At 36.0% G+C, this 13,808-nt stretch overlaps 1 protein-coding gene across 1 annotated transcript; it reads left to right on the top strand.

Moving 5' to 3' along the window:
- Window positions 1–2,052: 2,052 nt before the first annotated feature.
- Window positions 2,053–4,355, top strand: LOC146944869 (F-box protein CPR1-like). The gene is made up of 2 exons (XM_085743210.1): window positions 2,053–3,336; window positions 3,990–4,355. The coding sequence occupies exons 1-2, from the start codon at window positions 2,192–2,194 to the stop codon at window positions 4,027–4,029; spliced, it is 1,185 nt and encodes a 394-aa protein (XP_085599336.1). The 5' UTR covers window positions 2,053–2,191; the 3' UTR covers window positions 4,030–4,355.
- Window positions 4,356–13,808: the final 9,453 nt, after the last annotated feature.

The raw sequence follows: 13,808 nt of genomic DNA, 5'->3' as shown, positions 1-13,808 counted from the left end.
AAATGATTTTTAATTTATTTGGACACAATTTTATTAAAGTGACCTTTTTTATGACAAAAAAATTATCATAAGGATAAAAAGCCATTTTGAAGAAAACATGTTTGTCCAAAAGATCACTTTTTATGTACGAATACAGAAATTATATGCATTTTGTCCAAAAAAAAAAACTTATATTCATTATAAAGAAGTATATATCTCCTCGTCGTTACGTTAAAAACAAATTGACTCTTTTCTTTTTTAAAGATAGCTAATTTATCGTGAATAGCGGTAGCAATACAGAGGATAATGAAAAAGAATGAGGCTGGATTAAAATTTAGATCTTCTAGCAAAACTATGAATCATTTCGAGGTTCAATCCCGGTGACCACCAAAAAAACTATGAATCATTATATTGGCTCTAGCTTTACAATATTTGATCAATCTAGTTTATTTAAGTTCATAATTTTTCAAAATATTTAACTCTTTAATATTATTATTTTGACAAAAAATTACAAAATTCATTCCTTAACTTAATTTTAGATAACACTTTCGTCATTTATTGTATTTTTTCTTGATTTAATCCTTTATGTTACGATCAGGTAATAATTTAGTCTTTACTCATTTTTTTTTCGATTTAATCATTTATGTTATAAAATGTCAGCATTAATATCCTTTTTTATGGGATTTCTTCAATGAAACTTGGGTTTGTATGATGGAAATTTGAGTTAGTTTGTTTATTTATTTTTTATTAGAGTTAATTTATGAGTTTGATGAATTTTTCATAAGTTTTTTTTATGATTTTTTTATTTTTCTTGATAAAAAAGATAACAATGTTGACATTTTATAACGTAGAAGACGAAAACGAAAAAAATAAAAAGATAAAAGACGAAAATGTTACAAGATTATAACATAAATGATTAAATCGAAAAATATAAGATAAAGACAAAAATGTTATTTAAAATTAAGGGATGAATTTTGAAATTTTGTCTATTATTTTTCAAGGGATAATTCTATCACTTATTATAATCATACTTGATTCGAATATTGATTTATACAATTACACGCATGAATAATGCTAATAATTTTATGAGTTGTGTTATTGGATAAATTATTTGGATGACAACTATAAATTTAAAAAAAAAAATGAGGTATTAACAAAAAAACCAAAACAATAGAGAGAAAAAGTAAAAACATGATGTGAGTATAAAAGAGAAAGTTGTCACAAAAATTATTAAAAACTAAATATACAAATATTATTTCTTATAATATTATTTTTTTTAACACTCGTTCCTCGTAGATACTTGTTTACAACTTTTTTTTTGTCTTAGATGAAGTGATAATTCATTAAAAATAAACTTACACACAACTTTAAGTTCTTATATTCGAACCCGGGTCACGACGCCCGGTCATGTTATTTTGGTATTTACGAGTTGATGGAGGACTTCTAGATAGGGGTGTTCAAATCCAAACCGATCCAAAATAAAACCGCAAACCGCAAAAAACCGAATATATTTGGATGCGTTTGGATGTTGTTTTGTAAAAACCGCTAAGATCGGATCGGATTTCGGATCACTTTTTCAAAACCGAACCAAACCGAACCGAACCGCAAAAATAAATATTAATACTTATTTATTCTTTTATTAGTATTATAGATTGCATTATTATGTTGTTTGTTAAATTTTAATCTTATACATTGCACTAATTTAATCTATATTATTATTACTTTATATGTTTCAAAAATAATCGATAATTTTCATACTATAATTTTATTTTTTTAATGTATTTTGCATCAAACCTATTATTTTACCGTGTTTGTGTAATATTAATATTAATAAAAAAAAATTATATTCTTCAAAAAAGAGTAAATAAAAAAATATATTTTGCATTTTGGACATCCAAAAACCGATCCAAATTAAACCGCATATATTTGGATCGGTTCGGTTCGGATTTTTTTAGAATACTCATCCAAACCGAACCGAACCGCATGTGATTTTTATTTTGGATCGGTTGACATTTTGCCTCAATACCGATCCAAACCGCACCGCGAACACCCCTACTTCTAGACACTTGTTTACAACTTTAAAATTGAATAAGAAGCAAGGAAAAAAATAAAACAAAGAAAACATATAAACGAAGAAAGAAAGAAAGGCGGGTTTTGCATTTCGGTTGTTCAAAGAAATGAAAAAATCCTAAACCCTAGCACCTTCCTTACAATGGCGGCGGATCTTCCGCCGGAAATTCTCTCCGAAATCTTGTCCCGCTTACCGGTAAAATCACTTCTCCGATTCCGATCAACTTCAAAATCAATTAAATCCTTAATCGATTCGCAAAAATTCATCAACCTTCACCTCAAAAATTCCCTCAATTTCAACCTCATCCTCCGTCGCAAAACCGACCTCTACCACCTCCATTTCCCTAACCTAACCACCGCCGTTCCACTTAACCATCCTTTCAAGCATCACAGCAACAACATCGCTCTTCTCGGTTCATGCAACGGCCTCGTCGCCATCTCCAACGGTGAAATCGCTTTCACTAACCCTAATGACGCCAATGAAATCACATTCTGGAACCCTACCATCCGAAAACATCGGATTATCCCTTTTATCCCTGTTCCTATTCCTCCTCCTTCTCAATCTGACATCAACTTCGCTTTGTGCGTTCACGGATTCGGTTTTGATTCATTATCCGCCGATTACAAACTCCTCAGAATCTCTTGGGTTGTCAATCGACAACACTCTACTTTTGATAATCCACATTTGACACTCTTCAGCTTGAAAACAAACTCATGGAAAACACTTCCCGATATGCCGTATATTCTTTACTATAATCTTACCATGGGTGTTTTTGTTGAGAATTCTCTTCACTGGATAATGACTCCGAAACTTGATGGGTTACAACCTTGTTTAATTGCTGCGTTTAATCTATCACTTGAGATTTTCATTGAGGTTCCTCTTCCTGATGAAATAGTTAGTAATGAAAGTTTTCAAATTTCTATTGCTGTTTTGGGTGGGTGTCTTTGTTTGACCGCGAATTATCAAACTACTAAATTTGATGTTTGGGTGATGAAAGAATATGGTTCTAGAGATAGTTGGTGTAAACTTTTTACTTTGGTTAAATCAAGTTTGGATTTACCTTTGGAATCTTTGAGGCCTCTAGGTTATTCCAGTGATGGGAGTAAGGTTCTATTGGAAATCGATTGTAAGAAGCTGATTTGGTATGATTTGAAGAGTGAACAAGTTAGTTATGTTGAAGGAATTCCTGATATGAATGAAACTATGTTTTGTGTTGGAAGTCTTGTCCCACCTTCCTTACCTGTTGACAATCGTAGGAAGAAGGAGAATCATACAAGCAAGAGAAGGTACTTTGTATTGTTTAACTGAGTTTTTGTTGTTGTTGTTGTTGTTGTTGTGCAAGTTATATGTGTTCAATGGACCTTTGACCTTAAACTCTATGTTATACTGTGCTGGTTTAATTGAAACACAATTTAACCAAATTTAGTAGTTTGATGGTTCTGGTTTAACAAAGTGGTCACTGGTCAAATTGAATTCTTATCACAGGATGAGGATTCTCCAATTACTTTGGAGTCTTTACCTTTGTTTATGTCTATGTATTTGACAAAGTAATTGTTTATGTATATGTATTTGACAATGTGTATATGCTTGATTTCAAAAGCAACAAAAAAGACAACGTATGTACGCTATGTGTTAGTTTTAGAGTTGACCTTGTGACTAGCTAAAGAATTTGCTGCTTATAGAAAGAATTTTGGTATGAATCGTTGTTCTTTTTCATTTATTGTTTGAGATCTTCACTCCTAAATAATTTATTGACAACCTTATTTCTGAATGTTGAGACTATTCTACCTGCAGTGGTTTGATATATGTGTATGTAATAAAGAGAAGAAGAAATTACTCCAAATTTGTACATAGTTCCTTTCATAAACATGGTTTTTTATCGAACATTCTTTTGTGATATTGTTGAACTTACTTTTATGAGATTCATTTTTCTCGACAGGGATGACTTCTTGTCCCGAGGATTTAAATTGAGACTCTAAGGGATGGAAGGAAGGACCTGTATGTGCAGCTGAAACAGGATGCTCCAGTTGTTTCTTGTGATGGAATTAGTCATCTTGTGGGAAAGGTTGAATTGAGAATGGTGGAGCTGCACCCATTTTTATCCCTCCTGTGTAAAGCTTGTATGAGTATGACTATTTTTAGTGGAACTGATAAAAGCTATTTTGGTTGCAAAGATTTTGGCATAGGCATGTGAAGCATGAGCATCATATCACCATCAATTTAGATGTCAATATTGAATATGGTCGATTTGAAAAATGTGTTGGTCTTTTTGAACTCTAAAATGAGGCAAGCATCATATTTCTTATTTCTGCAGGGCTTCTAGTCTATAGACTCCTTATTATCATACATAAATTTTGAACAAATTTCTGAAAAACGATTCTGACAACCCATAAGTCATAACTAGTTGGATGCTGAATCAATCCAGAATTCAATATTTGAATTTAATACTGTTGTGCTTTTTTGAAAAGCATTTTTATGCAAATGTAAGAATGATACTGTTATAGTTAACTTCAAACAAAGATGATGCTGTTGTAGTTATAGGAATTTGGAAATGTGTGTTGCATGATTTTAGAACTTTTTTTCCTTTTTCAATTTCACTTTAAAGTTTTTATTGAGAATAGGAAGATTAAGTAGAAAAATAAATACTGTGATAATGACCATTACTTTGAGTTTAATTGCAACAGTGATTGATAACAACTATGTCTCTTTTGTAAATCATTTTTACTTTAATTTTGTGCAAAAGCACTGTCTTTTTGGCTATGGTTGTGGTATCAATTGATGTAGCACTTACTTGAAAGTGTTGAAACTTTAAAGTTCAATTTATTTGGTGTCATAAAAAGACCCTTTAAGAATAAGGTTCGAAAAAGATGAATGTGATGAAGTTGTAAAGAATGCTTATTGACAAGTTGAGAATGAAATAGAGCTGTGCAGGAGGCTTTGAAAAGGATTTTGTTCAGGCACAGAAGTGCCGCATGTTATGAATCAATGTCTAAAAATTTCTCAAAACTTTGATGATAGGTTTAAGGTTCTACACTGATGTTTGTTCAACAAAAATATAAGTTGAATTTTAAAGCATTATCATTTTTTTTAACAATACCCGTTGAGTCATTCTCTCAATTGTGATTTTGAGTAAGGTTCTACACTGATGTTTGTTCAACAAAAATATAAGTTGAATTTTAAAGCATTAAGCATTATCATTTTTTTTAACAATACCCGTTGAGTCATTCTCTCAATTGTGATTTTGAGTAATATCACAAACTTTCATTTTTTTTAACAATACCCGTTGAGTCATTCTCTCAATTGTGATTTTGAGTAATATCACAAACTTCTATATGTTAGTTCGTATGATGGGTCGTGATATTTTTGGTGTTGTCCGGGATTCGAACCCCGGACCTTGCATATATTATGCATTGTCTTTGCCAACTAAGTTAAGTTCACGGGGACGAAGGATCGTGATATGATATAGTCATATATGGTTACAGTCCAGTTGTCTATGTTTTAAGTTAAATTTTAAACTTTTGTTCTTGGAAACTTCGGTGTTTGCATAAATAATATAAACATATTATTTCACCAAAAATAAATAAATAGTATCAATCATTTTTTTTGAAGGAAAATAGTATCAATCATATAATTACAATTTTATTTGGAAACTTGTAATTTTTGCATGATTTTGATATATTTTGTTACACCATTCACAATTTGGTTAAAGTTTGACAAAATTTCATTTAAACATGATTTCAGGAACTAAAAAGTAGTTCTCTTATTTTAGACTATCATTAGTTTTTCTTAAAAAAAAATCTATATAAAAGAAGTGAATTTTTACTGTTTAATTAAAAAATAAAAACTAGAACGTTCAATATTTTACATCTACTAGTTTTACCTTACTATAAGAAAATTATAAAAAAATTCCAGAGCAATTTTATTAATTTCATTGAAGTATTAAAGAACTCTAAACACCAAGTAATAAATTTTAAAGAATTTTTTTTTTGTTTTTGTTTTGTTAGTATGGTATTGGTACGAAATTTTCAGTGCCGATTAGTTTGACTAATCTCCGTCGTTGGGGAAACACACAAGGTGGATTCTCCTCTCCTAACCAAATTTTTTGGTTTAATTGATCATCTGATCCCTTAACTTAATTCTTTTTGTTGACCATTAAATGTTTCAAAATGGTCATTTATCTTTGTTTTAGCCACCAATTTGGTCCTATTTTATTAATCTTAAACCCCTTAAAAATAAGACTATTGTTTCAAAGTTGGGGAATAGGGTTTGCATAACTATATTCCAATTTATAATAATAATAATAAGGGTCCTGTTAACCAGCGCCTCCGGGGAACTAGTTAACACACTAAAAGTAGAAAGAAAAGTAAAATTTTGCAATAAAAAAATACTTTTTCAACTTTCAAAAAGTAGAATACACTACCCTTAACAAGTGCCTAAGGGACACTTGTTAACATTTCCCTAATAATAATAATAATAGATAGATTGATAAAGAGGGATTGTGGTACCGTGTTCTGAAAGCTCGGTACGGTGAGGAGGGGGGTCGGTTGAAGGAGGGAGGTGGCCATTGTTCGGCTTGGTGGCGGACTTTGAGTAGGATTCGTGATGGGGTGGGTGAGGGAGTTGGTTACTGGTTTGAAAACAATATTCGAAGGGTAGTTGGTAATGGTAGGAGTACCTCTTTCTGGCATGACATTTGGGTTGGGGAAATTCCTTTGAAACTTAAATTTCCCCGCCTTTTTGAGTTGTCTGTTGACAAGGAGTGTTCGGTGGAGGAGATGAGGAGAGGTCTAGGGGCGGTTGATGGGAGGGAGGGGTTGTGGCGCCGTTGGTTGTGGGCGTGGGAGGAGGAGAGTGTGAGGGAGTGTATTGTATTACTTCATGATATTGTTTTACAGGAAAATGTTGAAGATACTTGGAGATGGTTGCTTGATCCTATTCATGGCTATTCGGCACGGGGGGCATACTGCTTTCTTACTACCTCGGCTGAAGTGGGGGATAGGCCACAAGTTGTCGACGTTTGGCATCAGCAGATTCCTTCTAAGGTGTCTGTGTTCGTGTGGCGCCTTCTCCGCAACAGACTTCCAACTAAGGACAATTTGGTGCGTCGAAGGGTTCTATCTCAGGAAGATGCGACCTGTGTGTCCGGATGTGGGTGTCAGGAAACGACAACACATTTATTTTCGGGATGTGACGTTTTCGGATCCCTTTGGTCTCTGGTTTTGCTTTGGTTAGCCCAATTCATTACTATGTCGGGGCTGCCTAGATTTACTCATAAGTTCTTCAGGATTCTTTGGTTTACATCGGTGTGGGTTATTTGGAAGGAAAGGAATGACCGTGTGTTTAAAAACATGGCATCGAGACCATGCATACTTGTAACACCCGTCTTAATTATTTACTTAATTTAACGAGGATTTATATATTTATTTATATATATATTTATATGATTTAAGAATTTAAATAGTTTGCATGATTCATAGATAAATTATGTGATTTTCTAGAATGACGTGAAGTATATTGATGTTGTGAAGTTGTTATGTTGGTGTGACCTATTTTATTATTAAATAAAATAAGATATGAGAAATAAAATAAAAATATTAAAGATTGGGCTGCGTGGTGAGATGAGCAATTAGTAGTGAGAAGAGTAAAAAGGAGAGATAAATAGACAGACATAAGTTAGGAAAAGTAGTACGTACGTTTTTGGAGAAAAAGGGAGAAAAGTCAGAAAGAGAGAAGAGCCAAAGGAGGGCTGCGATTCTGCTATTATCAGGTAAGGGTGAGACTAATTTTCAATATTATTAAGGGTATAATTCTATAGGATGAATTTAGCATGATTAGGTTAAGTTTTGGTGAGAATTGAGAATTAGGGTTAGGATCAATTTTGATGAATGAATCAAGAACAGATGTTAGATTGATGCAAAATTAGTGTACAGACCTTAGATATGACTTAAGATGATAATTAGATGCTATTTGGATGAAGGAATCATGAATATAGGTGAAAAGTTATGATTTTTAGGTTTCTGGCCGTACTGACATTCATCGCTCGCATCTGCGAGCAAGAACACTCGCAACGGCGAGCTAGAACCCAGAGCTCGCATCTGCGAGCAATGCAACTCGCAACTGCGAGTGACCTGTAAGCTCGCAACTGCGAGCAGAATAACTCGCCACTGCGAGTAAGGACTTAGGAACCCAGAATGCACGCTTTGCTCGCCATTGCGAGCAGAGTTACTTGCCACTGCGAGTTAGGCTGTTAGTTGCCCAAAATTGTCCCGATGCAATCCCTTCGCACGTGTAGTCTTGAGTTGACCTTAGGATTAAGTAAGAGAGCTGTTTAGGATGTTTTTATAGACCCTGCAGTCTGTTCAGGTGTCTGAGATTAGAAGTGTGGTTGCATGAATGTTATAATGATGCTTTATGGTATTTATGTTGATGTAATTCATACCTTAGATGATGTTAACGCATTCAAATGTTATTAAATGTTGTATCTTGCTGCTGTTCCCTGCTTTTGACTGTTAGTGTCTTGAAGTTGCATGAGTCGGTCTATGTTGTAGAATTCAAGGAGTGGTCCATGATTATGAGTCGTATGAGTTGTTTATGTTGTTGTCTAAGTTGTTGGAAGTTGAGTTCATTGCATACTCATTAAAGTTGGGGGCTTTAGGCCCGACAGCCTTTGTGCTCATTAAAGTTGGGGGCTTTAGGCCCGGCAGCCTTTGTGCTCACACGTTGAAGAGCCTATTATGCTCATTTTGTTGTTGATTGGTACCACATGCATTTGCATATCAAGAAGTTCATGATGTTTAAGTTGTCAAGTTGTTGTTGAGTTGATAGAGTTGCATGGTCAAAGAAGAGTTGTGTTGTTAAGTTGTTGTTGAGTTGATAGAGTTGCATGGTCAAAGAAGAGTTGTGTTGTTAAGTTGTTGTTGAGTTGATAGAGTTGCATGGTCAAAGATGAGTTGTGTCGTCAAGTTGAGTGTTAAGTTGATTATGATTTGAGATGAAAATTAGTAATAGTATTTGATGATTGTATTTGTTATGAAATGAAAAATATGCTAAGTGTTAATTGTTGAGATGTTATTAATGTTTAACTTGTTAAATGCATTTTATAGGATTATATGCTTAATGTATTGATTATGAAATCTCACCCCTTCTGCGTATATGTTGCCTCGACCGTGGGTAATGTGCAGGTAATAAAGATTAGAGGCGTTCGTGAGTGGACTCCTCACTTGGTGTCTAGGTGCTCTGATACGTAACGGGATGGGGGCTTGCTTTTACTTCTATTCCTTACGTGTCTCTTTTATGAACTAATTATGAGATTTTCCAATAAGGCCTGCGTGCCAAGACTTTTAAATGCTGAACTATTTTCCGCTGCATGATTTTAGATATTGATGTTGAATTTGAGAGATAATTATTATTATCCATTTTATGTTTTAAAAGAAGTATGTGACATTCCGTTTGTGATTTAAATACTCTGATTTATGATGAAATTTTTATGTTGGGAAAACGGGGTGTTACAATTGGTATCAGAGCAGGTCGGTCCGTCCGGCCAAGTAGTGAGTCGAGTTGTGTCTTTAGGAGTTGGAATATCACTATTATGATATTCTAAATGTTGTGTGTTGTGCAGAGAAGAGACCTGGAGGCTGCGAATCTTATTTGCTATAAGAGGACTAGAATGGCTGGAGAAATGATGCTACGATTGCTGCTGCTTTGGAAGCTGTAGCCCAAGCTGTGGGACAACATCCAAATGCTGGTGCTGGTGCGAATGCTGATGTGAGAATGTTGGAGACCTTTCTGAGAAATCATCCTCCTACCTTCAAAGGAAGGTACGACCCTGATGGAGCACAGACGTGGCTCAAGGAGGTTGAGAGAATTTTCAGAGTTATGCAATGTACTGATGATCAGAAGGTGCGTTTTGGAACGCATATGCTGGCTGAGGAAGCTGATGACTGGTGGGTGAGCCTCCAACCTACCCTAGAGCAGGATGATGCAGTTATTACTTGGGCTGCGTTTAAGAGAGAGTTCCTAAACAGATATTTTCCTGAGGATGTTCGCGGAAGAAAAGAGATCGAGTTCCTTGAGCTGAAGCAAGGAAACATGTCGGTGACAGAGTATGCAGCAAAGTTTGTGGAGCTGGCTCAGTTCTATCCACACTACACTGGGGACAATGCTGAGTTCTCTAAGTGTATCAAGTTCGAGAATGGTTTGTGTGCTGATATTAAGCGAGCCATTGGTTACCAACAGATCCGTGACTTTTCTGCTTTGGTGAGCAGATGCAGAATCTATGAAGATGACAGCAAAGCTCATTATAAGATTATGAGTGAGAAGAGGGGTAAGGGCCAACAAAGTCGCCCAAAGCCTTACAGTGCTCCTGCTGACAAAGGAAAAGGAAGAGCTAATGATGAGAGGAGGTCAAATAAGAAGGATGCTGGTGCTGAGGTTGTTTGTTACACTTGTGGCGAGAAAGGCCATATGAGTAATGCTTGTACTAAGGATATTAAACGGTGCTTTCGTTGTGGCAGTAAAGGACATACACTTGCAGAGTGTAAGCATGCGAACATTGTGTGTTTTAACTGCAAAGAAGAGGGTCATATTGGGTCTCAGTGTACGAATCCGAAGAAGACTCAGACTAGAGGGAAAGTGTTTGCTTTGACTAGTACTCAGACTGAAAATGAGGATCGTTTGATCAGAGGTACTTGTTATATTAACAATACTCCTTTAGTTGCTATTATTGATACTGGTGCTACACATTGTTTTGTTGCTTTTGATTGTGCTTCTAAGTTGGGTTTTGCTGTGTCTGATATGAGTGGAGAAATGGTCGTCGAAACTCCAGCTAAGGGTTCGGTGACTACTTCTCTTGTTTGTTTACGATGTCCTTTGTCTATGTTTGATCGTGATTTTGAGATTGATTTAGTTTGTCTGCCTCTGAGTGGAATGGATGTAATTCTTGGTATGAACTGGTTAGAGTACAACCATGTTCTCATTAATTGTTTTAGTAAGTCGGTGCGTTTCTCTTCTGCTGAAGAGGAAAGTGGAGCAGAATTTTTGTCTACTAAGCAGCTGAAGCAATTAGAACGCGATGGGATCTTGATGTTTTCCTTGATGGCATCCTTATCTTTGGAGAATCAAGCAGTGATTGATAAGTTGCAGGTGGTGTGTGATTTTCCTGAAGTTTTCCCTGATGAAATCCCTGATGTACCACCGGAGAGAGAAGTTGAATTTTCTATTGACCTTGTTCCAGGAACGAAGCCTGTGTCTATGACACCTTATCGTATGTCAGCTTCTGAGTTGGCTGAGTCGAAGAAACAGTTGGAGGAATTGCTAGATAAGAAGTTCATTAGACCGAGTGTTTCACCTTGGGGAGCGCCGGTATTGTTGGTTAAGAAGAAAGATGGAAGTATGAGGTTGTGCATTGATTATCGACAACTGAATAAAGTAACTATAAAGAATAGATATCCACTTCCTAGAATTGATGATTTGATGGACCAGCTGGTGGGTGCACGTGTGTTCAGCAAGATTGATTTAAGGTCGGGTTATCATCAGATTAAAGTAAAAGATGAAGACATGCAGAAGACGGCCTTTAGGACGCGATATGGTCATTATGAATATAAGGTGATGCCTTTTGGTGTGAGTAATGCGCCTGGCGTGTTTATGGAGTATATGAATCGCATTTTCCATGCATTTTTGGATCGCTTTGTGGTTGTGTTCATCGATGATATTTTGATTTACTCTAAGACAGAAGAAGAACATGCAGAACATTTGAAAATCGTTTTGCAAGTGCTGAAAGAGAAGAAGTTGTATGCTAAATTGTCTAAGTGTGAATTCTGGTTGAACGAGGTAAGTTTTCTGGGCCATGTTATTTCTGGTAGTGGTATTGCAGTCGATCCATCTAAAGTTGAAGCAGTATCGCAACGGGAGACTCTTAAGTCAGTTACAGAGATTAGAAGCTTTTTGGGTTTGGCAGGATACTATCGAAGATTTATAGAAGGATTTTCTAAGTTGGCACTTCCGTTAACTCAGTTGACGTGTAAAAGTAAAACCTTTGTGTGGGATGTTCATTGTGAGAACAGTTTTAATGAATTGAAGAAGCGTTTGACGACGGCTCCAGTTTTGATTTTGCCAAAACCTGATGAACCTTTTGCGGTGTATTGTGATGCGTCCAAATTGGGTTTAGGCGGTGTGCTTATGCAAGATGGTAAAGTTGTTGCTTATGCATCAAGACAGTTGAGAACTCATGAACGAAACTATCCTACTCATGACCTTGAATTAGCTGCAGTCGTATTTGTCCTTAAGATTTGGAGACACTACTTGTATGGTTCGAGATTCGAGGTGTTTAGTGATCACAAGAGCTTGAAGTATTTGTTTGATCAGAAAGAATTGAATATGCGACAGCGACGGTGGCTCGAATTGTTGAAGGATTATGACTTTAGTTTGAATTACCATCCGGGTAAAGCTAATGTTGTTGCGGATGCCTTAAGTAGGAAGAGTTTACATATGTCTGCTATGATGGTGAAGGAATTTGAATTACTTGAACAGTTTAGAGATATGAGCTTAGTTTGTGAAATGTCGTCTCGGAGCGTTAAGTTAGGAATGCTGAAAATTGATAACGATTTCTTGAAAAGTATTAGAGATGCACAGAAGGTTGATGTTAAGTTTGTGGACTTGTTGGTTGCTAGTAATCAAACTGAAGATGGTGACTTTAAAGTCGATGATCAAGGTGTGTTGAGGTTCCGAGGTAGGATTTGTATTCCACACAATGATGAGATAAAAAGGATGATTCTGGAAGAGAGTCATAGGAGTAGCGTGAGCATTCATCCGGGAGCTACAAAGATGTATCATGATTTAAAGAAGCTGTTTTGGTGGTCAGGATTGAAACGTGATGTGGCACAATTTGTGTACTCTTGTTTGATTTGTCAGAAGTCGAAGGTAGAGCATCAGAAACCTGCTGGGTTGATGACACCGTTAGATGTACCAGAATGGAAATGGGATAGTATATCCATGGATTTTGTGACGAGTTTGCCAAATACTCCTAAAGGGGATGACGCAATTTGGGTGATTGTTGACAGATTGACGAAGTCGGCACATTTCCTTCCAATTAATATTAGTTTTCCTGTGGCTCAGTTGGCAGATATTTATATTCGAGACATTGTGAAGCTGCATGGTGTTCCTTCGAGCATTGTGTCAGATAGAGACCCACGATTTACTTCTAGATTTTGGAAGAGTTTGCAAGAGGCTTTAGGCTCTAAGTTGAGATTGAGTTCGGCTTATCATCCTCAGACAGATGGTCAGTCAGAAAGAACAATTCAGTCACTCGAAGACTTGTTGAGAGTTTGTGTACTTGAGCAAGGTGGAACTTGGGATAGTCATCTTCCGTTGATAGAGTTCACTTATAATAACAGCTATCATTCAAGTATTGGGATGGCACCTTTCGAGGCTTTGTATGGTCGGAGGTGTAGGACTCCGTTGTGTTGGTTTGAGACCGGTGAAAGTGTGGTTCTAGGACCAGAAATTGTTCAACAGACTACTGAGAAGGTGAAAATGATTCAAGAGAAGATGAAAACGTCGCAGAGTCGACAGAAGAGTTACCATGATAAGCGTAAGAAAGACCTTGAGTTTCAAGAGGGAGACCATGTGTTCTTGAGAGTTACCCCAACGACCGGTGTTGGTCGTGCATTGAAGTCAAAGAAGTTGACTCCAAAGTTTATTGGTCCTTATCAGATATCTGAGAGAATTGGCACGGTGGCTTATAGAGTTGGCTTACCACCGC

This window comes from Medicago sativa, chromosome 2, assembly GCF_051527215.1.
Source record: "Medicago sativa cultivar Bolivia chromosome 2, Bolivia_mono, whole genome shotgun sequence".
Lineage (NCBI taxonomy): Eukaryota > Viridiplantae > Streptophyta > Magnoliopsida > Fabales > Fabaceae > Medicago > Medicago sativa.
This window is presented reverse-complemented; position numbering and strand designations above follow the sequence as displayed.

Coding starts and splice junctions, on each gene's coding strand:
- LOC146944869 (XM_085743210.1), top strand. CDS start 2,192: ATGGCGGCGGATCTTCCGCCGGAAATTCTCTCCGAAATCTTGTCCCGC. Junction 3,337..3,989: donor AATCATACAAGCAAGAGAAG/GTACTTTGTATT, acceptor TTTTCTCGACAG/GGATGACTTCTTGTCCCGAG.